The sequence below is a fragment of the Ricinus communis genome, chromosome 9 (genome assembly GCF_019578655.1).
Source record: "Ricinus communis isolate WT05 ecotype wild-type chromosome 9, ASM1957865v1, whole genome shotgun sequence".
NCBI classification, from domain to species: Eukaryota; Viridiplantae; Streptophyta; class Magnoliopsida; order Malpighiales; family Euphorbiaceae; genus Ricinus; species Ricinus communis.
Window position 1 is genome coordinate 507,483 of NC_063264.1, and position 21,564 is coordinate 529,046.

At 38.2% G+C, this 21,564-nt stretch overlaps 6 protein-coding genes across 10 annotated transcripts; 4 read left to right on the plus strand and 2 right to left on the minus strand.

Annotated features, from left to right (window-relative positions):
• Positions 1–40: 40 nt before the first annotated feature.
• On the minus strand, positions 41–4,153 carry LOC8261355 (protection of telomeres protein 1a). Of its 2 annotated transcripts, XM_002519284.4 has the most exons (10): positions 3,767–4,153; positions 3,562–3,698; positions 3,015–3,210; positions 2,390–2,457; positions 2,163–2,254; positions 1,379–1,660; positions 1,220–1,287; positions 965–1,035; positions 604–753; positions 41–513 (listed from the first exon to the last, which is right to left on the minus strand). In XM_002519284.4, the coding sequence occupies exons 1-10, from the start codon at positions 3,882–3,884 to the stop codon at positions 313–315; spliced, it is 1,383 nt and encodes a 460-aa protein (XP_002519330.1). In that variant the 5' UTR covers positions 3,885–4,153; the 3' UTR covers positions 41–312. The 2 variants fall into 2 exon arrangements, with proteins under 2 accessions (XP_002519330.1, XP_015574667.1); XM_015719181.3 differs by lacking the exon at positions 3,767–4,153 and having other exon boundaries at positions 3,015–3,224; positions 3,562–3,701.
• Positions 4,154–4,414: 261 nt separating this feature from the next.
• On the plus strand, positions 4,415–9,188 carry LOC107261246. Of its 3 annotated transcripts, XR_007217360.1 has the most exons (4): positions 4,415–4,579; positions 5,055–7,320; positions 7,765–7,869; positions 8,798–9,188. XR_007217360.1 is itself a non-coding variant. In XM_015719176.3 (3 exons), the coding sequence occupies exon 2, from the start codon at positions 5,058–5,060 to the stop codon at positions 7,287–7,289; it is 2,232 nt and encodes a 743-aa protein (XP_015574662.1). In that variant the 5' UTR covers positions 4,415–4,579; positions 5,055–5,057; the 3' UTR covers positions 7,290–7,320; positions 7,765–8,260. The 3 variants fall into 3 exon arrangements, 2 of the variants coding, with proteins under 2 accessions (XP_015574662.1, XP_025013121.1); XM_015719176.3 differs by lacking the exon at positions 8,798–9,188 and having other exon boundaries at positions 7,765–8,260; XM_025157353.2 differs by lacking the exon at positions 8,798–9,188 and having other exon boundaries at positions 5,260–7,320; positions 7,765–8,260.
• On the plus strand, positions 8,881–11,194 carry LOC8261354 (late embryogenesis abundant protein D-29). Its single transcript, XM_002519283.4, has 2 exons — positions 8,881–9,348; positions 9,473–11,194. The coding sequence occupies exons 1-2, from the start codon at positions 9,000–9,002 to the stop codon at positions 9,838–9,840; spliced, it is 717 nt and encodes a 238-aa protein (XP_002519329.1). The 5' UTR covers positions 8,881–8,999; the 3' UTR covers positions 9,841–11,194.
• On the plus strand, positions 11,008–14,769 carry LOC8261353 (CBL-interacting serine/threonine-protein kinase 1). 2 transcript variants are annotated; one of them, XR_007217362.1, is made up of 12 exons: positions 11,008–11,194; positions 11,275–11,337; positions 12,640–12,711; positions 12,816–12,923; positions 13,033–13,113; positions 13,205–13,384; positions 13,478–13,675; positions 13,777–13,881; positions 14,001–14,117; positions 14,239–14,301; positions 14,366–14,461; positions 14,538–14,701. XR_007217362.1 is itself a non-coding variant. In XM_002519282.4 (12 exons), exons 1-12 carry the CDS (start codon positions 11,018–11,020, stop codon positions 14,607–14,609), a joined length of 1,311 nt encoding a protein of 436 aa, XP_002519328.1. In that variant the 5' UTR covers positions 11,008–11,017; the 3' UTR covers positions 14,610–14,769. The 2 variants fall into 2 exon arrangements, 1 of the variants encoding a protein (XP_002519328.1); XM_002519282.4 differs by having other exon boundaries at positions 14,387–14,461; positions 14,538–14,769.
• A 229-nt stretch (positions 14,770–14,998) lies between these two features.
• LOC8261352 (probable GTP diphosphokinase CRSH, chloroplastic) lies at positions 14,999–18,400 on the minus strand. Its single transcript, XM_025157365.2, has 4 exons — positions 17,893–18,400; positions 16,452–17,384; positions 15,937–16,215; positions 14,999–15,485 (listed from the first exon to the last, which is right to left on the minus strand). Exons 1-4 carry the CDS (start codon positions 18,247–18,249, stop codon positions 15,351–15,353), a joined length of 1,704 nt encoding a protein of 567 aa, XP_025013133.1. The 5' UTR covers positions 18,250–18,400; the 3' UTR covers positions 14,999–15,350.
• A 138-nt stretch (positions 18,401–18,538) lies between these two features.
• LOC8261351 (50S ribosomal protein L3-2, mitochondrial) lies at positions 18,539–21,423 on the plus strand. The gene is made up of 5 exons (XM_002519280.4): positions 18,539–19,026; positions 19,109–19,318; positions 19,404–19,508; positions 20,601–20,714; positions 21,000–21,423. Exons 1-5 carry the CDS (start codon positions 18,688–18,690, stop codon positions 21,165–21,167), a joined length of 936 nt encoding a protein of 311 aa, XP_002519326.1. The 5' UTR covers positions 18,539–18,687; the 3' UTR covers positions 21,168–21,423.
• The last annotated feature ends 141 nt before the right edge of the window (positions 21,424–21,564 follow it).

Below are 21,564 nucleotides of genomic sequence, written 5' to 3' on the forward strand. Positions count from 1 at the left end.
ATCACAAAAAGACATGTCCTTCCCCATAATTACTTGTGCCTGACGAAATACATGATATGATATCAACATAAACCACTAATAGTAACTCATGAAAGGCTTCCTTTTCCTGAAGCTACAAACACACAACATAATAGAGTTTTATGATATGGAAATTCCCACATCACGATCACTTCCTACCAAAAAAAGCATTAGTAAGAAGAGCACCCAACATTCCTAGAGCTCACAAAATATGCCCCTCCCTTGCTGTTACTACATCAAGACATGACAGCCAATATCAAAATGAAAGCAACAACCAAACACCGCCTGCTGCTGCTACTTCTTCAGCCTCGTCCTACATATATAAAACATGTCCCCGTCGTCATCATCTTTTGCTGAATCTATGCAACATCTCACAAACGGTGGAAACCTTGTACAATCACCATCTTCTATCCTTCTCTCATGCTCTGCCACTCCCAGTAACTCCTTCATCTTCCCATTCACCACATCAGGAGCCATGCCATTCACAAATTTCACCTGACAACATCATTCCACAAAATCAACCATCTTCATTAAAACCACAATCTGTCCCATTTTCATTCAAATACATCATTTAATTGTCAATACCAAGTCTTCCCCAAGTAAATACGCATGAATTCTCCCCGTTGGGTCCTCCAGTGTCAATCTCATCACCCCTTCATCAGATGAACATAAGACTTTCAGTTCATATGGATGGATTGCTACCACACGAACAATGCAGTAAAATAAGTCATCATCCTGTAAAAACCAAAATGTTACACAATACAAACAAACATACAAAAGAATACTTCCATTTTATTTAAAACCTAGTTTAGTAGAGCTGCCACATTCAAAAATACTCTCCTTTCTCATAAAAGAATTTCAAAATGACCCGCTTGTTTAATTTCCAAGTAACAATTATAATCGAAAAAAAATTGCAAAATTGACATGTAGAGATTGCTATGCAAACCTTTTTGCGAGTAAGAACATCCATCAATGTCATAAACTGAATGCTGTCCCCCTCATCATCATATTCTATCTCTGAGCACAAAAAAGAAAGAAGACAGAAGGTGGCAAATAAATCAATAAGCTCCACTAATTAATAAATATTATGCAACAGAGCATATTGATTTAGAGAGGTCGGACTATATATATATATATATATATATATATATATATATATATATAAAAGAGAGAGAGAGAGAGAGAGATTTCTAAAAGATACCAGTTAAGTCGTCATTCGGACTCCATAAAGGCAACCGATCACGTTCTGATTTTCTTTCTTTGAATTTCCTAATATTAAAAATGCATAATGAAGATATATAACCCATTCCACCAATATTGAAATTAAATTCTTAGTGATACCTAAGAAGAACAGAACTACCTTTTGTAATCCACAACAATTCCATCATTATCAGCGAGAAGTCTAACCTTAGACGAAGGATTCAAAGCACCATACCACATCCCTGCCCACACTTTACCACTCATGTTGCGGATTCTCACCCATTTGCCAATACCTTGAAACTGTGGGCAAAGATTTTCATGGCATTCATCAGCCATCACCCTTAAAACTGTTCCAATATGATGAAAGTTGCAAAGGATATCTCGGCCTAAAGGGACTGATTCAACTTGCAGGGGAAGTGGATCCTTCTCTTCATCCTTGAGTCTGTAAAACCAAAAAGGAAAATGCCATTTACAAGTGTTAACGTGCTAGAGAAATAAAAGCGCAAACCTTAGACCACAGAATTGGGGAAGCAACCGGAATGGTGTTCACTTTCTAAAACCCAACAGATAAGCCAGAGTGGGTGCGGTATAATGAAAGTAAACAAAGCTTCAGAACAGAAAAGAAAATCAGAATTGACCACTTTCCCATCAACCAATAATCTCAGCCATAACAACCGAAATATGTTCTAGTTCCACTTACTTCTAAACATCTTTCTCCTCCAATTCACTCCATCTAGGCCAACTCTTTTACAATGCTAAGAGATTAAATACTTGCTAGCATTAACACCACAATGTGTTCCTTACTAAAAACCAAAAGATGCTTGCACCAGTGAGAAAAGCCATATATCTCTGTAGTTTTTCTCCTGGTCATGGCCTCTTTTACTAAGCTACCATGACTGAACAACCACAACAGAAAAGCAAAGAACATGTTAACATATACTTACTTTTGATCTAAGCTTAACAAAGGGGCATCAGTCCCATCCCACACAAACAAAATCCAAACGCCTCTGGAAACATCATATGAAACATGCAAAACCTTTCATCCATTCATAAGAAAAGGAAACCATATTATTTGTATATCCCTGTTAGATAAAAAAAATTTAAAAAAAAAAAACCACTTTACAGTGAATCGATAAAAAGGTTCTTTAAATGTCATAATGAAACAAATTACCTGGCAAACTAGATCAAAATAGGTACCTTTGTTGATGTCTTTCACTGATACCAGGTATTCATTTGTTCCTGCAGTACATATATCATGTCACCATGCTACCAATTCATGACCAGAGAAATTGAAATCGGGTGAAGTCCCTTGGCAAAACACAAGGCACACAACCACAAAAGTAACTTAAGGTTTGCACCTAAAGAAATAAACTCAATTGATGCTTAAAAATCATTCTCATAATCCCCATTTAATGGAACATGTTTTGCAGGTAATATATCAGCAGACCCTGTTAAAAGGACGGATGGGTAATGAGAAAGACAACTCATAAGAAGTAATGCATTTGCAGGGTGGCTAAACAGGAAAGATGGGTAGATAAAGCAATACAAATAAAAGAAGTGAGGCAGACTATATAGCCAAATTCAGCAAGAAATGCAGATGCAACTTGGCACGAAAAGGACAGTAAGCGAAGGGGAAAACAGTTACAGAAACTCAAAGAGTTGTAAATCAGTTGTGTTTTAACATTGTAAAACAATGTACAGAAATAAGAAAAAAGTTCAATAACTTATGGGGGAAGATTATGCCAATACAACAACTACAGCAATACAATTCAGTTTGGCAGAATCTTGAGAATTACCCGAATCAAGGTGAGCATTGGGCCACCAATTTCTTAGATTTATTAAATCATTCCTTTCAGACCATGACAGGGAAAAACTTCTGAAAGTTTGATAACAAAAGATATCATCGGCATAGCTTCCCCAAAATAAACCAAATGATGAAAATCGTTTGTCGAAAACGGCATTTACCACCCCACCGTCATCATACTTCTCAATCTGCATCGTTCAAGCTGTCACATTAACCAAATAGCATAATCCAGATTTAGAAATAGCTAATCACATTGTCATAAGAACAGCAATATTCTGAAGATAAATCATGATTCAAACAATAAATGCCTGACATATGATACTGCCAAAGCATTTTAGAAATATCAGGAACCAAACGCTTTCCAAGTATGCCCATCTATAGTTCTATGATAAATAAGAAAGTACAAACTTTGAACTTAGGATAAAAGGTCCATATAAGAGATTCAAAATGCTCACAGAAAAAGGAAAAAGTTAATTAGCAATTAAAAATAAGAACTTTGGGTCAATAGAAACAAAGATAGGATAATGAGAAACAACAACCGTGACGTTTTGAAGGAAAATCAAGTCTCCATGAGACTTTACGACAGGGAGATGCTCCACTTTCTCGGTGAAAATATTAGCAGACAGTTCTGGAGACTGCGGTGACTGATCCACTATCTTCAATATGGAAACAAAATCTGCAGTAGGGAACAGTCAACAGTGGAAAGGAGAAAAAAATGGGAAAAAAGAAAATAGAGAAAATCACCTGTTCCATTACTCTTTCTAGGGAAAGAGAATTCTACAACGATGCCTATCAAATTTACCTTCTTGTCCACATAGTTAGCAACCTCTCCTATTGGGATTCTGATTAGATTACGGTTCATTTTTTGTATTTTATGGGTACCAGAAAAGAATAATCACAAAGGGCTAAAGTTTACAGTTGAGAACATCATAAAAACGGAACAGAAAAATCTTTCAAAAGCACCATGGAAAAAAATGGAGAGAAACCCAAATGAAAGCAATTGCTGTTGCTTGTTTATAAAGCACCTTGATCAGTTTCTCTCACTCTCAAACTCAACAAGGTCCTGCTTTACTACAGTTTGTAAGTCCCCCTTTGCACACAAACAGAGAGGAAGTGAAATTCACAACCTTCCAGAACCAGAACTCCTGTTCAGTTTTCGTAAAGCAGATGGAAGTAAGATTTTTCAGTAACTACAAGTCGTTTTGTTTGCTTTGCCACCTATATTTTCAAAATCACAAAGATATACATACATATGTAATACTAGACGGCCAAGATTTTTCTATTCGATTGTTGTGGGGGCCCATCCTTACAAAAACCTGGGGATTATTCTTTGGTTTATAGTAAATATGCAACAATAAAGTACGGAAATAAGCAAACAAGATCAATACGATTCGTTTTAAACTCTTCCGAGTTCCCGGGGCCTCCGCCTCTCTGTCTCTCTCTCTCTCGTTACTGGTTGTGGATACAAAAACAAGTTGCTACCTTTTTGGCATCTCTCTCTCTCTCTAACACAACACTAGCCACAACTCACCTCAATCTTTTGGGTCTGCTTAGCAGGTAAAATTCTAATTCCTAATGCCCTATGTATGGTCTTTTTTCTTAATCATATCATCAATTCAACTCCTGTTTCTTTTTTCCTTTTTTATATGCTAGGTTAGGTTTTCTTTCATTTAAGCTTATACCAATAGGAACTACGTCTGTACCTCTTTCTTTTTTCTAAATTCTATTTCTTAATTGGGTTCTGTTTTTGAATATTTGGGATTCTGAGCACTGACTTAAAAGGCTTCTCTTTTGACAATTCACCTCCTTAACTACCACTTCTCGTTTCTGTTCTCTGCTTTCCTTAGTTGGGTTTATGCTATTGGGCCATTATTGCATACTTCTCATTGTAAGAAAGCTTCGGTCTTTATGATATTGACTATCATACGGAGCCTTCAGTTGCATTATCTTGCTTTCCTAGTATGTAATGCATTAATTATTTCTGTTCAATTAGAACTTACCTATTTGCCTTCTTTTCACCCTCTCTGGGTAGGCCATGGCTTCAAAGAAAATAATAGCCATATGCCAGTCAGGTGGTGAGTTTGTGACTAATAAGGATGGAACATTGTCTTACAATGGCGGTGAGGCTTATGCAATTGACATTGATGAACAAACACAATTAAGTGATTTCAAGTCTGAAGTAGCTGAAATGTTCAATTGCACTGCTGATACAATGTCTATCAAATACTTCCTCCCAGGAAACAAAAGGACCCTTATCACTATTTCTAAAGACAAGGATCTACAACGCATGCTCAATTTTCTTGGGGACACGGTAACGGTTGATGTCTTCATCTTGTCAGAGGAAGTTGCTGCTAGGAATGTGTCCAACATGCCTGCTAGTAGGTCAAGCAGGACGACTGTGTCGGAAGCTGGGGTCGCTCTGGTCAACGTTGCACCTGTTGATGTTCATATCGATCTTGATAGAGATTTGGATGTCCCTGATGAAAATCCTATCTCCTGTACTCCTATTGCAATCTCTGATGAGAAGCATCGTAAAGCAGCACTACAGTGGGAAAACACTATTACTGGTGTTGATCAAAGGTTTAACAGTTTTACTGAATTCAGAGAAGCTTTGCACAAGTACTCAATTGCTCATGGGTTTGCTTATCGATATAAGAAAAATGACAGTCATCGTGTAACTGTCAAATGCAAATCCCAAGGTTGTCCTTGGCGGATTTATGCTTCCAGGTTGTCAACCACTCAATTAATTTGTATTAAGAAAATGAATGCTGAACATACATGTGAAGGAGCTGCTGTGAAAGCTGGTTATCGGTCAACGAGGGGTTGGGTGGGAAGCATCATAAAAGAGAAATTGAAAGTTTCCCCAAACTACAGGCCAAAAGATATTGCAGATGATATCAAAAGGGAGTATGGGATTCAACTGAATTATTCTCAGGCATGGCGTGCAAAAGAGATTGCAAGAGAGCAACTTCAAGGCTCATACAAAGAGGCATATAATCAGTTGCCCTTTTTTTGTGATAAAATAAGGGAAACTAATCCAGGAAGTATTGCAACATTCTCCACAAAGGACGACTCAAGTTTCCATCGTTTCTTTGTCTCCTTTCATGCATCAATCACTGGTTTTGAACAGGGTTGTCGCCCTCTCATTTTTCTGGATAGCGCCCCTTTAAACTCAAAATACCAAGGAATGTTGTTGGCTGCTACTTCAGTAGATGGGAATGATGGTATTTTCCCTGTGGCTTTTGCTGTAGTAGATGCTGAAACAGAGGACAACTGGAATTGGTTTTTAATGGAACTTAAGTCTGCTGTCTCTGCTTCTCGCCAGATTACATTTGTTGCAGATTTTCAGAATGGTTTAAAGAAGTCATTGCCTGAGGTATTTGATAAATGCTACCATAGCTATTGTTTGCGCCATCTTGCTGAAAGACTCAATAGAGACCTAAAAGGGCAATTTTCTCATGAAGCAAGGCGCTTCATGATAAATGATTTTTATGCTGCTGCCTATGCACCCAGACTTGAGGGATTCCAGCGTTATGTAGAGAACATAAAAGGTATTTCTCCTGAAGCTTATAACTGGGTCGTACAAAGTGAGCCAGAGCACTGGGCAAATGCCTTCTTTGGAGGAGCAAGGTATAACCACATGACATCAAACTTTGGGCAACAGTTCTACAGTTGGGTGTCAGAAGCGCATGAGTTGCCAATAACGCAACTGATTGATACATTAAGAGGCAAAATGATGGAATCCTTTTACAATTGTCGGGTAGAATCCAATCAATGGACGACAAAATTAACTCCAATAAATGAGGAGAAATTGCAAAAGGAGATGTTAGTAGCAAGGTCGCTTCAAGTGTTACTTTCCCATGGTAGCACATTTGAGGTTCGTGGAGAATCTGTTGACAGTATTGATATTGATCACTGGGATTGCAGCTGCAAGGGATGGCAACTAACTGGTTTGCCTTGCTGCCATGCTATTGCTGTCTTTCAATGTGTTGACAGAAGTCCATATGATTATTGCTCCAGATACTTCACAAGTGAGAGTTACCGTTTAACATACGCCGAAGCGATTCACCCTGTTCCAAATGTTGACTGGCCACTTCAGGGCGAATCCAATGATGCAGGAGTTATAGTCACGCCTCCACCAACTAAACGCCCACCTGGCAGGCCAAAGATCAAGCAGGCTGAATCTATCGATATAATTAAGCGCCAGCTTCAATGTAGCAAGTGCAAGGGCCTTGGCCACAACAAGAAGACGTGCAAAGTTTCCTAGTGTACTGTGGATGATAGGGCATCGGCACGTTGTAAGTATTCTAATTTTTACGGGTTTCCTGCTTAGTTTTGATTGGCAATGCAGGCTTGTGTTTCTTTTGGATTCTAGCTGAATGCGTGCGAATATATTTCATGTTGATAACTATCATTATACATCTTAGGTCCTCTGTTAAGTGCCATAATTTTCTGAGGCGTCAGCATCCTGTTGTTAGTGATATTGATTAGCAGCTAGCCATTGTGTGGATATTTAAATTACAAAAGCTTGTATTCTCATTCTCAAATGTACTTCAGATAACTACATAGCGCAGTGCATTTAGTGTTATATTCGTGTGCAGATGTCTCGGCTACAAATTTTATTTCTGTAGACTTGTGTGTGTGGTTTGGCGAAGACTGGGTTAATGAATGAGTTTACAAAAGAAACTGGTAAACGATAAGGTATATTAGCTGCTGACATTCATATATTATGATTTTTCCAGAGAAGCTGGAGGTGATGTAGGAATCAGGAGAAAGAAGAAGCAGCATGTTCTTATCTTCCAAGATTTATGGTCGTTCGTGATCAGAAGTGAGCAAGATTCTCCTAGGTAAATATGAATATCAAGCACCGCAGGGGATGATATTCTGAAATGTAGATCATTCATTTAATATCATCAGGACAGCCTGGTTATGTTGTAATTTAATTTGATCATTGTTGAAGATGAGCAGTAGAGTGTAGGAGCTAGTGATTGCTTAGTTTGAGCCATCTGCTAACATCATTTTCGATACTAGTTGTATAGGTTTTTTGCCCTTAGCCTTGCGGCCTGAGATGAATCTACAAGTGTATTTTACTGATTTTAATATCAGTGTTTGCAATTTTGTACACAAAGACAGACAAAAACACCTCCTTTATTTTGTTTTACGGTAAAGATGAAGATGAGTGAGCAGTAGTGGTTAGTTGAAGATATTTAAGTTTAGGGCCTTGAAGCCTATTGCTGATTTAAGGTTCTTCTGGATCATTTTTTGTGGTGTATTTGTACCTTAGGCAGTGGACAGCCTTAATAAGCCTCCAACTTCAACTCTATGTTGCAGCGGAATGGAATATAATTTTTAGCTTTGGCTGCTTAATTAAGTGAAGAACTGAGGAAAAGAAACATAACCCTGTGGACTCTTGTTTCTATTCATCTCTCCGGGATGAATAACAGACTTGCTACATGGCCACTGGGGATCGTCACCCTTAAATACTAAATGAAGTTAACCAAGCAACATTTTTGGACTGACAGGATTCAGTGATTTATTCACTTTCAGCAGTCGGCAGCTTAAAGCTATAATATAACGGCACGAAACCGTCACAGTGACCTAGCTGAATTCTAATGCGAGAATCGGTTATTATTAATATTTAGTAAATTAGTAGTGTTCAAAATGAATAAGAACATGGAAAGGTCTCGTCTTTGGTCTAGAAGTAGTGATTTTGTTAACTGTGTCTGAGAAGCTGACACTTGTTGAACCTGTAAATGACACCTGTCGACCTCTCAGGACCGATGGCTCACTGCGGATTACACGTTGCTCGCTACCTGTCATTTCCCAAGCTCTTTAAAACCCAGCAAACTCGTTTGCGGTTGTTTTCACAATTCGCTTATTATTGCTCGTACTTGTGCTGCACGATATAGTCGCCATCTCTCACATTGAAAATTAGGAGCACTGTAGATCAGCAGCAGCATTAACACAAGGACCGCAGATGATGATAATGGCATTTAAGAGACAGTCTCGGGTGTTGGTTTGGCTGGGGATTGTGATGGCGGTTATGTATTTTGCAAGTTGTAATTGCTCGAGCGTCGACCATATGCCCTCCACAAGCGAGGAAAGTGAAGATTTTCAGAAGGTGAAAGGAAAGGGTGAAGAAGCAGAGGAAAAGGCAGCAGAGAAAGCTAAAGAGGCTAGAGAAAATACAGAGACATGGACGGAATGGGCTAAGGAGAAAATCTCTGAGACGATTGGACGCAAGCAAGATGAAGCCAAGGAGATTGCTAAGAAAGCCTCTGATACAGCCGCTGATACAGCTAAGAGGACTAAAGAGAAAGTTTCTGGTCACTATATATAACTTCATGCATGCTTTGCTGTGCTTTGTTTTGTTCTGTATGTATGTATGCATGTATTAACAGTAAATTTGCATATAGATATAAGTGTAACTCGCTCGACATGAATGTTCAGAGAAAACTGAAGAAATGAAGGATGCTGCAACTGAGAAGGCGAAAGAAATGACGAAAGCGGCTAAAGAGAAGGCGAGGGAAATGACAAATGCAGCGAAGGAGAAGGTGAGCGGGACAACAGAGGAAGCAAAAGAGAAGGCGTACGAAGCAAAGAGAAGGGCAGAGGAGAAGGCAGAGGAAGCAAGAGAGAGGTCGAGGAGTGCGGCGTGGGAGAAAACAGCAGAAGCGAAAGAAGCAGCAAGGAAGGCGAGTGAAGAGGCTAAAGAAATGGGGAACAGGATTAAGGAAGAAAGCGAGAAGGAAGGAGAGGAGGAAGTGAGAGAAGGTGCAAAGGAAAAAGCAGAGCAGTTGAAGGACGAAGAGCTGTGAGCGGGTGGGTTTTGTAATTTGCAAGTTTAGAGTTGGGGTTGCGTTTTGAATTTGGAATAGTTTGTTGTTGTATTATAATACAGAGAGTTGATAGTGGAGCAAAAGCCTTTTGCTATAATAGAAAGAGAGTTGTGGGTTTGGATGATTTGCGTTGTTGGGCCTGGGCCTGGGCCTGGGTTGAATGAATAATAAGATGAAGTTTAAAAAACATTAGGAGCAAGCAGCAACTTTTGGTATTTGCATGTGAAGACGAGTAATTGCTTTTTGTGTGTGTGGTTCCCATAATATAATGAGACTCGTACCCAATTAGTGTGGGTGGAAGTATCATTAAGGGAAATATATACGTAATTCTGTGTCATTCAAAAGCCCCTATAGCCTACGGGAGAGAGAGATCACATTTAAAGATAGATGTTGTGTGATTTGAGTAGGAAAGGCATTTATTGAAGTTATTGTTGGAGTAGGTCACGGTACTTTTTTTATAAGATTTATTAGACGACGAGTTTTAGAGGATGGTTGTTGAGATATTAAACACGTGAATGTTTGGTTTTATGTAATAATAATAATAATAATAAATTCCATATGGGGTGGAGGAAAGCATTGAAATAATTGGTTGATATTTGTATTATTATACTAATACACCCTTGGGGAAAGAGTCACGTAAATCACACAAATAATATGAGGAACCTCTCTTTGCTTGCTTGTAAAGGGATCCACACTAATAAAGACTCCTCTTATTTTTTTATTAAATTAAATATAAATAGACAAAAATAAAAGAAATGGAGTCAAATAAATGGGTTTGTGTGTGATATTGAATGACGAAAGAAACTTCAAAATAAGCAAACCCAAGAATATGGATAATTATCATTTAATACCAAAACTATTAATTAACAAACACATAATGACGCAGAAATACTCATCAACATGGACATAACGTGTGGGCAAAATCTCTCTCTCTCTCATAAATCAAAATTACAATAATATCAGCAATCTCTAATTGATTTTAACTGTTTCAACGGTATCTGGTTTTCTCTCCACAGCCAGAGCTTATACATAATCCAACTCTCTCTCTCTCTCTCTCTATCCAACCCAACAACTCCATACAATCTCCATATTATCCCAAATCATATCTTATATTCAACATAACAATTATTATTAAACACCACACCCCCAACTGTGAATGGTGACACACCAGCACCACAACGGAATGCGACTTGGTAACTACGAGCTCGGTCGGACTCTGGGCGAAGGTAATTTTGGAAAAGTCAAATTAGCTAAGAACATCGACTCCGGCCTTCCTTTCGCTGTCAAGATCCTCGAGAAGAACAGGATCATCCATCTCAACATCTCCGATCAGGTGCCTCCTCTCTCTTCCCGACACTCTTCCTTCCTTTCTTTTCATTGTTTTATTCTTCTTAATTAATTAATTAATCGCAGATAAAAAGGGAGATTGCCACCTTGAAGCTCCTCAAGCATCCAAACGTTGTTAGATTACATGAGGTATCTCTTCTTTTATTTTACTTAATCTCTCTCTCTCCCTCTTCTTTTCTCTATTTTTATTATTATTATTATTATAAGCATAAATCCCTCCCTTACCATAATAACATGCTGCTGCTTCAGCTCTGATTCTTATTTTTATGGTTTTTGTACTGCTCCCCCTCACCTACTTTTTAAATCCTTTTTTCTTTTTTTCTTTTTTAATTTTAGTAATCTCAAATTAAGTAATCCCCTTTGCATAATTATGGCCGAAACATATTCTTCAAATCCTAGTTGCTTTCTCTTTCTTTTTTAAGTCAAATAAATTACAACGCGTACGTCCCTGTGTTAATAGACGTGATCCACCGTCAGATCAAAGATCTACTTCTCCTTCCCCTTGCGAACTGTTGGGTGATATCCGGATCCCATGTGCGGGACGGGCCATGATTTATTTGGCGTTTTATTCGCTCTATAATCTGTTAATCGATTTCATCACGCCCATTGCCCTCCTCCAACAAATACCTTTTTTCTTTTTTCTTTTTTTGTTGTGGCTGTGGTTGAGTTTTTAAAACAGTGATTGGGAGGGGGGTTGGGTCCCACAAATCCTTTGGTTTTATCTGCCCCCGCCTTTGGTTCATATAGGTTGCACTTCCATTTATGAATCTCTCCTTTCCGGGCCATGCAGTTTCGATATGATGGACCCCATAATCTTAATAATTTTGACTCTGTTCCAACCACCTCCATACATCACTGATGGTGCTAGTGTTTCAAATAATAATGCCAGATACATCAAAGCAAGTCTTCTCCATCACTTTCTTATTTACCCCCTCTCATCTATTGTTGCCCCCACCCCCACCCCCACTAGAATTCCTTAAAGGTTAACTCTATTAAATTTTAGCATTCACAATAATACATAAACCCATCCTAATACATTAAAAAAAAAAAAAAGTATTATCTTCTTTTTATGTTAATAGCACCAACAAGTTAGTTAATTGCATGAAACACTTGCAATATAATCGGAATTCATAACCCTGTTTTATTTCAAAAAAATTGAAAAAGAATGAAAAACATGCTACGTACGACATGAGAAGAGTTGCCACCACCATTAAATGTTTATTTTCCAGTTATATAGTTTTATTTTTTTCTTTCACCATTTTCTCTCTCAGAACTCCTCACATTTTCCACAGGGACTGACAATTACAAACCCTTTTTCCTTTTAATATTGCTTCTGACAATTGCTCTATTACCCGCGTCTACTGTGTCCACAAATCCATTCTGTTTGAATCAATCTAATTGAATATTTACTTTGCTGTGGCAAATGTGCAGGTCTTAGCCAGCAAATCAAAGATTTACATGGTCCTAGAATATGTAAATGGAGGGGAATTATTTGACAGAATAGTGAGAATCTTGATCCCACTTAACTTCTCACTAATTTCATGCCATTCTGTTCGATATATTCACTTCGAATTTTCTGACATTCTTTAGCTGCTTTTGTCTTGCAGGCATCCAAGGGGAAGCTCCCAGAAGCTCAGGGCAGGAAGCTCTTTCAGCAGCTGGTTGATGGTGTCAGTTACTGTCACAATAAGGGTGTTTTCCATAGGGATCTCAAGGTTATCTTTTTAGCTCTTGTTGACATTTAGTTACAATATTTTTATGTTGGTCTTCTTTAAACATGCTTGCTTGTCATTCTGACATGTATTTTATCTATTCCACTTGCAGCTAGAGAACGTCCTTGTTGATGCCAAAGGAAACATAAAGATATCAGATTTTGGACTCAGCGCTTTACCCCAGCATTTTAGGGTGCGTTTCCTTTCTAAACCATACATGGGATTTCTTTTCATTTCTGCTCGCTCGTTCCTTTGTTAAATCTTTTATTTCCAAAATATTTTAGGATGACGGATTATTGCATACAACCTGCGGAAGTCCTAATTACGTCGCACCTGAGATCCTCTCAAATAGAGGTTATGACGGTGCCACATCGGATACATGGTCGTGCGGTGTTATTTTGTACGTAATTCTCACAGGATATCTCCCTTTCGATGATAGAAACCTGGCAGTTCTATATCAAAAGGTATTTTAGAATCTTCCTTATGAACCTTCTCCTTTCATGTATAACTTTTTGTTTTGGAAAGCCTTCATGTTTGATGGTTTCCGCAAATAACAGATATTTAAGGGGGACGCTCAGATACCTAAATGGCTATCATCAGGGGCCCAAAACATGATAAGGAGGATCCTCGATCCAAATCCAGTAACCAGAATAACCATGGCAGATATCAAATCTGATGAATGGTTCAAGCAGGACTATACTCCTGCAGAAGAAGATATACATATCGATAATGAGGGCTTCTCAATGCATGAACTGGTATAACTTTTGGAAATTTTTCACGCCACCCGCTTGTGTTGATTGATAGTGCTTTCTCATGTCGCTCAAAACTGTGGGGATTTTTCTTTCTTCTCTTGTAGCCACCGGAAGGAGAGAGCATTCTCAGATCACCTACACTTATTAATGCCTTCCAATTGATTGGAATGTCGTCATGCCTAGACCTGTCTGGTTTCTTTGAGAAAGAGGTGAAGAAAAATTAGAGCAGTAGCTTGACACCTCTACCTGTTTTTTTAGTTTTTTTTTTCCCACCTGTTCACATGTCTAATTGTATTATGCAATGGGTATTTGGTTTGGATCATTTTAGGATGTCTCTGAGAGGAAGATCAGATTTACATCCAATCGTTCTATGAAGGATCTGCTTCAGAAGATAGAAGAAACTGCGACTGAGATGGGATTTCGGATCCAAAAGAAAAATGGAAAGGTAAATACTGAGGTTGAATATGAAATTCTATTTATTTTTAGTTCTTGGCAGAAGAGATGGCTCGATAAGAATATTATATTGGTCTTGACATAGAAGCGTTTATGATGATTGATTTATTCAGTTGAAAGTGGTGCAAGAGCGCAAGGAGCAGAGAAGTTTGGGCAGTCTGTCTGTTGCAGCAGAGGTAAGAAGTAGTTTTGAAAAGCGGATGAGGTGGCATTTGTTAAAAGATAGGAATTTGATTGCAGAGAATGATCGAATGAACGCAGGTATTTGAAATAAGTCCGTCGCTGCATGTAGTGGAATTACAAAAATCTAACGGAGATCCTTCAGTTTACAGACAGGTAAAGAAAAAAAACTGTGTTCCTGCAGAAGCACGTGAGAGTAGTGTGATATTAATCCCAAATGTGTTGGATGCAGTTATGTAAAAAGTTATCAAATGATTTGAGGCTCCCCTCGGACGAAGGACTGCTGATGCGTACACAAGCGTGAACAGGCGATGCAGCTCACAGTATATATATATATATGAATGCACACCTTTTTGTGTATATTTATTTATTTGACAACATCCTATTCTTTTCCAATCTGTCTTAATACCTTTTGTTTTCAGATTTTCAAAAGCAATGATCATATAGATTATTCTACTGCTTCATTTTTTTTTTTTCTTTTTTCTTTTTAAGGTTTTTTTTACATGTTTTTAGCAATTTCTACTTACAATTAAACTTATAATACATATCCAAACACAGAGTGAATTGTGGGAATTCTAAATACCAGCAAACTTTCCCACTGGCAATAAAACAACTTTCATACTTTCATCTCTGAAAAATAATCATTGCTTTAAGAAGAGACCTAATCACTTTCAGCACTCTGTTTCACTCATGTGTAAAATGTTCATCCTAATAAATAAATAAAGACAAAATAACACATGGCGCCACTGGTTTATCCATATGATCAATATGTCTTCTTGAGAGACAATACAAAGACTTTCAATACTTCAATCTTATAGTTGCAATTCTAAGGCGAAAAGGAAAAAAGAAGCCTAGAACCCGGTTCAGAAACATTACTAGTGTTATCTCGACTTTGACTTTGCGTCTCGAGCTCCATTCCCCCTTCCCTCTTTTTTAAACCAGACACTAACTGCTAAAATGCAACATAGCATCACTATACATAATTAAACAAAATTATTTACAGACTGCGTATTTCTACATAAACCTTCCATGCATTTAACAGCTCCTACCCTGCCAGTCTGTTGCCGAGCTCTTTGCTATACACCTGAATCAACCCACTATTTTCTGCCATTTTAAGTTTCTCATTCAGCATGCTCTTGTATTCATCATCTCTGTCCTCTAAAGCCCTCATGAATTCAACCTGTAGAAACAATATGCATATGCAACCATTACAAATACATTACACGTATAACAAATCCAACATGGACTGTCAATGGTGGTAACCACTTTATTTTAATTCAAGCATTATGATTATCTGATGCCAGATATAAGCCCTTTTACTTAAATTTCCAACACAATATTATATCCTCCTCAGGTGGATGCTTAGCATGTGGCTACTTTTTGTAGCTAATGCATAAATCAAGCACAAAACAAGGTCGAATGCTCCAACTTGAAGGAGACAGGGCTGCCCTCTAACCAAAATTGTGACTTTCTCTTGTAATGAAAGGAAAATGGAAAATTTTGAGTTTATGATTAGTCATTCATAAACAATTATCAACGTATACCTATTTCAAGCTGTTCTCTTGTAATGAAAAGGAAAATGGGATTTTTCTAATTCATGTTCCTCATTCAAATAAATAATCAACATATACCTGTTTCTGAAATGTATCAAATTCATCAGAGCTTAGAGAACCATCACTATTTGAATCGAGAAGCTGCATCATCTCTCGTGCATCTTCCCCTGGCGCACCAAGCTCTTCCATCACTTCCATAAGCTCCTCAATGCTGATCCGGCCATCACCATTCTTGTCAAAAAGACAAAATACACGATCATTTCGGTCAATCTCAATACCTTTAGCTGAGGGAAGATCTCTAAGACGCAATGCTGCAAGTTCAGCTGCTGCCATCATTATAGCCTTGAGCCGCTTTGCCTGACAGCATAAGCAATTAAATCAGCTTTAGAAAAGGATGGCTGATTTGAAAATATATTAAATCATAATGCGCAAAAGGGTTTCAGTAGACTTGAATTTTCAAGATGGTACAGACTTAAGTGCTTCTGCACTCTCCCTTATTGAGTCAAAAAATCTCAGAGTTCAATTATTCACTATGAAATAGTCCATTTCCTTTTCTTATTTTTGCCGGGGGGGCGCCCAAGTAGAGCACTCACCTCTTCTGGATCAGTAAGGCCGCCCTTATATAATGAATGGGATGCTGTTCCATCAACTGCCAGCATGTCCATCTCCATAGTTCTTATTTGAATTTCCATTGGTGGTCTGTTCTTGCCATTGTCACTTATATCAACTGCCATGTGTAAACTCCTATATCCATTAGCTTTGGGCTGAGCAATATAATCTTTAGTCCTGTGTGGCATTTCTTTCCACAGAGATCGAATAATTTCGCAAGTCCTATAGCATGCTTTCTCACCTACTTCTGACATATCTACTCCAGATTTGGGCTTCAAGATGACTCGCAAACCTAGAACGTCATTTACTTCCTCTGGTTTGCGACCATCTTTCAAGAGCTTCTTCATTGTGCTAAACCGACTTTTATAGCGGCCTTTAACTGAGATGTTGTCCACCATGTCTGCTAAGATAGAATCAGCTTGAAGGGATTGGTGGAGCTCTTCCACATATATATCTATTAGAGACTTAGTTCCTGTCTGGTGGCTGCGTAGCCATGTATCGACATAGAGGTAGGAATATGGGAAGAGGTAGCGGAATGAGAGGTCCTCCAGCTCCAATGACAAGTAGTTAATTCCCACAGCATGAGCCAAGGGGGCGTGTATCTTCATGACTTGGAGAGACAGCATTTGTTGCTGATATCTAGGGAGATAATCCAAATGTCTCATCATATCAAGCTTGAGAGCCAAGTCAAGAATTACAGCTCGGATATCATAGTAGGTAAGACAGAACTTTCTTAAAGCAGCAGCCCCTTCATCATCCAAAACTTCAACTCTGGAAGGAATGCTCTTGACGCGTAAACTCTCATTCAGGAGATGAGCAGTAGCGGTGCTTATGCGCTCTCTGACTTCACGTATGGATATTGCACCGGCCTCAAAAACTTGTATCAAGATGCTAGCCGAAATAACTTCTGCATCCATCTGCAACATTGAAATTTTGTTTATTCTAACAGTCCTAATTATAGCAGCTAACAAAGAAGTAAAGTAGATCAAGAAAAGGAGAAATAGAAGGAAAAGCTAAAATGATTCGGCAAGTAAGCTAAGAAGAAAGAAAACTAAGGAAAATTCATTTGTGACTACAGGAGTCACCCAATCGTTTGATTTGGCTATGGGCATATGCTCCAGTTATAGATTTGTAGAAATGATGTAAAACATAGAAGCTTAATTAAATAATTCAAAAGAGCAGCAACGGAGAAGAACAGAAACGCCCAAAAAAAGGAAAGGAAGAAGAAGAAGAAGAAGAAGAAGGTTTGAACTTTCCCAAGCAGGTAATCAGAGTGTTGAAGTAGATTTTAAAAGGAAAATAAGTTGGTGATGGAAAGTGAAAAGAGCTGATATGTTGATTGAAATTGAAGCAATGAGAAGGTAGAAACAGATCATAGAGGAAGAGATAGACATAGAAATAGTAGAGTAATTGGAGAGGAGGTACCTGAAGATGGGCGAGAAGAAGAGCAACAGACAAGGCCTTAGAAAGAGGAGAGCGACCATCAGGTAAGAGAGGCAAATGATGAAGAATAGGAATAGAGAGCTTGAGAGACTTGAAGAGTAAACGTGAGGAACTGGTTGAGAGCACGTTCATCCTCTCGGTGAGCTCGTTGAAAGCTCCAACCAGCTCCACTACCATCTTCCCACCCCCCATCTGACCTTTACATTCACATCTCTGTCTCTCTCTTCTTCTTCTGCTGCTCTTCTGCTTCACTCCCCATACCCTTACTACGTTTTCTTTTTGACTTTTTATATTAATCGTCGAGAGGCGCGGTGGTTGGGGAGGACTCAGCTCCATCATCAATCCCACACTCAACTCAAACAGTTGGTCCGCCGGCCGGTCGGTCCAACTGCCTGCTACTGCTAGTTTTCGTTGATAACGTCCTACGTGTCTTTGTCTCCAACTGTTAGTGGCAGTAAGATTTTTCTTTTTTTTTTTTGTTTTTCTTTTTTGTTTTTTCCAATACGTTGTCGTTTTCTTGAAGAGATAGCAGCTCTTTCTCAGTTGAAAGGAACGACGTCGTTTTAGTCTTTCCCTTTGCCAATGCTGCAGCAGGCGATTCTAAAACCCTAGAGACACTAGGAAAAGAAAAAACAAAAAACAAAAACGAACTTCTCCGCTCTCTTTCTCTCTTCCTTCCCATTGCTTTTTAGGATTATTGTTATCGTCACTGTTATTTGTATTACTACTAACAGAAGAGTGTCTCTTCCTCCGCATAAAATTCATTAGATTTTAGCGATGTCGTCGGCCCTATCGAGAGGCCTCATTTCTCGTTTTAACCAGCTTCTTTCACTCTCTAATAAAACCCCATCCCCACCCTTTTTCTTTAGTAGAAGATTCAGTATCGATTCTTTAATCGATGGCTCCCAGATCCAAGAAGAGGCTCGGATCCTTGAGGCGAAACCCGGAATCATGACCCCTCATTCTAAGCGAACTGGAATTATTGCTCTCAAGTGTGGAATGACTGCTCTTTGGGATAAATGGGGCGAGAGAGTTCCCATCACTGTCCTTTGGGTCGACGATAACATTGTCACTCAGGTTAAAACTGTTGAAAAAGAAGGCATTTTTGCCCTCCAGGTATTTAAAAAAACGTCATCTTTTTCTCTATATTTCATCTTCTGCTTCATTAGAATGATCACTGTTATCTGGTGCTAGTCAGATTGGTTATGGGCATAAGAAGGCAAAGCATTTGACAAAGCCTGAAGTGGGTCATTTCAGAGCTCATAATGTTCCCTTGAAGAGAAAACTGAGGGAGTTTCCTGTCACTGAAGATGCTCTTATACCTGTTGGTACTTCCCTCGGCGTTCGCCATTTTGTTCCCGGTCAATTCGTTGATATCACCGGAATCACTCGAGGAAAAGGCTTTCAGGTCCCCCTCCCTCTTCCTCTTACTCCTAATACCGTGCTTTCTTATTGCCTTTGACATATCTTATTGCTTTGTTTTCTGTGTCCAGGGTGGTATGAAAAGACATGGATTTAAAGGAATGCCAGCAACTCATGGTGCTTCATTGTCACATCGAAGTGGCGGTTCTACTGGTCAGAGGGATGCTCCTGGTAAGGTGTGTATCTCTTTCTTTAAACTTCTGAACCATTAAATGGTTATGCTTCTTGTTATCTTATTGATGAGATGCTATCTGTTTTCGTTCTGGTTCTAAACTCATAAATTGCCTGTTACATGACTTTCGCATAGATTCTGACCATTTCCATGCTTTGATGCGATGAAGACTAATGGGATAGAGTGATTTATTTTTGCAGTTTAGGTTCAAACTTTTTAAGAGTGGATTTGAGTTTCTAGCATGCTCTGTGCATTTTGTTTAATGTTTATGTCTTGCTTTTTTCAGAAAAAAAGGTCATATTCCTAGTTAGTTTACATCTTAAAACTCTCTCTTTGTATATATATATATATATATTAAAGAATTTACTATCCTTAGCTTGCAAGTATTTATTTTCTTAATTGGTGCTTATGGCTGGTGCAATGATAATGGTACTAGTTGTTGTGTCCTCATTTAGTGAAGATGTATTTGAACCCTTGTGAAAATATGTTACCAAGGGTAAGAAAATAGGAAAAGGAGGGGGAAACGTTCTATGGCAATGCAATTCGCATGAGGAAAGTCACTTTTCTTTTAGATTTTAATTTCTCATAGATAATTATATTTCAATTAATATTTAAGGATATTGGTATGACTTATAGGCATTTGTTTTTTTAATTATTTTATTTTATTTTAGAGTTATGATATTATATTACTGATGATAATACTTTTGTTACATATTTAATGTAATGTTTTCCTAGTGTTTCATGTCCTAAAATTTTTTTAGAGAATCTCGTGTCTCTATGTTGTGTCGCATTTCCCTTTTATATTTCCTTGCAATCTAGGATAGAATTTTTTCAATCACTGCTAGTGATAGCATTGATTCTTTTAATTGTTCGACATTTTAAATATTGCTGGACTTCTTTCACTCACTTGCCTCCTTTGCATTTGGCCAAAGCAATATTTCTGGTATGGACTAACCAACGTATTTCACTAGTCATATGTCATAAACTGTTCATTTTAATTTGTTCAGGACAGCATGTGCTTATAGTTCCATCGAGTGTATTGCATTATTTGTATATCTGGATGGAACTCTGAAGGTGGAATTTTGGCTTTTGGCAGGTATTCAAAGGCAAAAAGATGCCTGGGCGCATGGGTGGGGTGCAGAGGACGGTTAAAAATGTATGGGTATACAAAATAGATCCGACAAGGAATATGATGTGGGTGAGAGGGCAGGTGTGGTTTCTTACCAAATTTACTTAACCTGTAGTCATGCTTAAAATTCTAAAAGAAGAGAGGACGCAATTTCTGTAAAATGTTTTCAGAACACAAATGTAATTTCACTATATTATCATGTTATAGGAGCAATTTGAAGATTTCTTGATGGGATGTTGAAAAAATTAACAAAAGGCAGGAGCTTTCAACTGGGGTTGTTTAAGAAAGGATTGGTTTATTACGCAATAGTGTAGTGCAGTGGTTATTACGGAAGTTTTTATTGTGAGTTGAATGAATGATTTACAGGTACCTGGTGCAGAAGGGAATTTCGTGTTTATAAAAGATGCAGTGTACAAGAAGCCAGATATCTCAAAACTTCCTTTTCCTACGTACTTGAGGGCAGAAGATGAGGAGACAACAGAACCTCTAATAGCTGATCTTGGAGAGATGGATCCATTTATGGTAGCGGATTAATGGGGGGGTGGGGGGGCTGCTAGAGAAAACAGTTGATTCCAGTTAGTTATAGAATGAATTCCTGAAAGGCATGAAAGAGAATTTGTATTTCTGCTGGTGAGGCATATTTCGTTTTAATTTTGGTTGGAAGGCATGTCCTATTTTCACCATTATTACTGTTTGAAATAAATAGGGGAAGCTTCAAAAGTTGGATGATTCTGTAGGCAGTTTCTTTTTTTTCTTTTTTTTAATTTATTGAAAGTATAATTTTTGGTGATTCATGGTTTTTGAATGTGATTGAATTTCGCATAATGAATGCATTCACTGAGCGGCAGCAGAGTGAATTGAATCACAAACTTGCCTTGCCTATCTCAACTCAAACTCTGTTAAATTCTGCAATTTGGTTGCCCTGCCACCA

What these genes read in the sequence shown, in the direction of transcription:
- LOC107261246 (XM_015719176.3), top strand. Translation starts at nt 5,058, where the DNA reads ATGGCTTCAAAGAAAATAATAGCCATATGCCAGTCAGGTGGTGAGTTT.
- LOC8261353 (XM_002519282.4), top strand. Translation starts at nt 11,018, where the DNA reads ATGGTGACACACCAGCACCACAACGGAATGCGACTTGGTAACTACGAG. An exon ending in TCCAAAAGAAAAATGGAAAG is followed by an intron (nt 14,118 to 14,238) that starts GTAAATACTGAG and finishes TGATTTATTCAG; the next exon opens with TTGAAAGTGGTGCAAGAGCG. An exon ending in GTCTGTCTGTTGCAGCAGAG is followed by an intron (nt 14,302 to 14,386) that starts GTAAGAAGTAGT and finishes GAATGAACGCAG; the next exon opens with GTATTTGAAATAAGTCCGTC.
- LOC8261355 (XM_002519284.4), bottom strand. Translation starts at nt 3,884, where the DNA reads ATGAACCGTAATCTAATCAGAATCCCAATAGGAGAGGTTGCTAACTAT. An exon ending in CAATGCTCACCTTGATTCGG is followed by an intron (nt 2,458 to 3,014) that starts GTAATTCTCAAG and finishes TATGTACTGCAG; the next exon opens with GAACAAATGAATACCTGGTA. An exon ending in ATTTTGATCTAGTTTGCCAG is followed by an intron (nt 2,255 to 2,389) that starts GTAATTTGTTTC and finishes AATGGATGAAAG; the next exon opens with GTTTTGCATGTTTCATATGA.
- LOC8261354 (XM_002519283.4), top strand. Translation starts at nt 9,000, where the DNA reads ATGATGATAATGGCATTTAAGAGACAGTCTCGGGTGTTGGTTTGGCTG. An exon ending in GACTAAAGAGAAAGTTTCTG is followed by an intron (nt 9,349 to 9,472) that starts GTCACTATATAT and finishes ATGAATGTTCAG; the next exon opens with AGAAAACTGAAGAAATGAAG.
- LOC8261352 (XM_025157365.2), bottom strand. Translation starts at nt 18,249, where the DNA reads ATGATGGAGCTGAGTCCTCCCCAACCACCGCGCCTCTCGACGATTAAT. An exon ending in TTCTTCTCGCCCATCTTCAG is followed by an intron (nt 17,385 to 17,892) that starts GTACCTCCTCTC and finishes TCAATGTTGCAG; the next exon opens with ATGGATGCAGAAGTTATTTC. An exon ending in TTGATACATTTCAGAAACAG is followed by an intron (nt 15,486 to 15,936) that starts GTATATGTTGAT and finishes TTGTTTCTACAG; the next exon opens with GTTGAATTCATGAGGGCTTT.
- LOC8261351 (XM_002519280.4), top strand. Translation starts at nt 18,688, where the DNA reads ATGTCGTCGGCCCTATCGAGAGGCCTCATTTCTCGTTTTAACCAGCTT. An exon ending in CTCGAGGAAAAGGCTTTCAG is followed by an intron (nt 19,319 to 19,403) that starts GTCCCCCTCCCT and finishes TTCTGTGTCCAG; the next exon opens with GGTGGTATGAAAAGACATGG. An exon ending in AGAGGGATGCTCCTGGTAAG is followed by an intron (nt 19,509 to 20,600) that starts GTGTGTATCTCT and finishes GGCTTTTGGCAG; the next exon opens with GTATTCAAAGGCAAAAAGAT.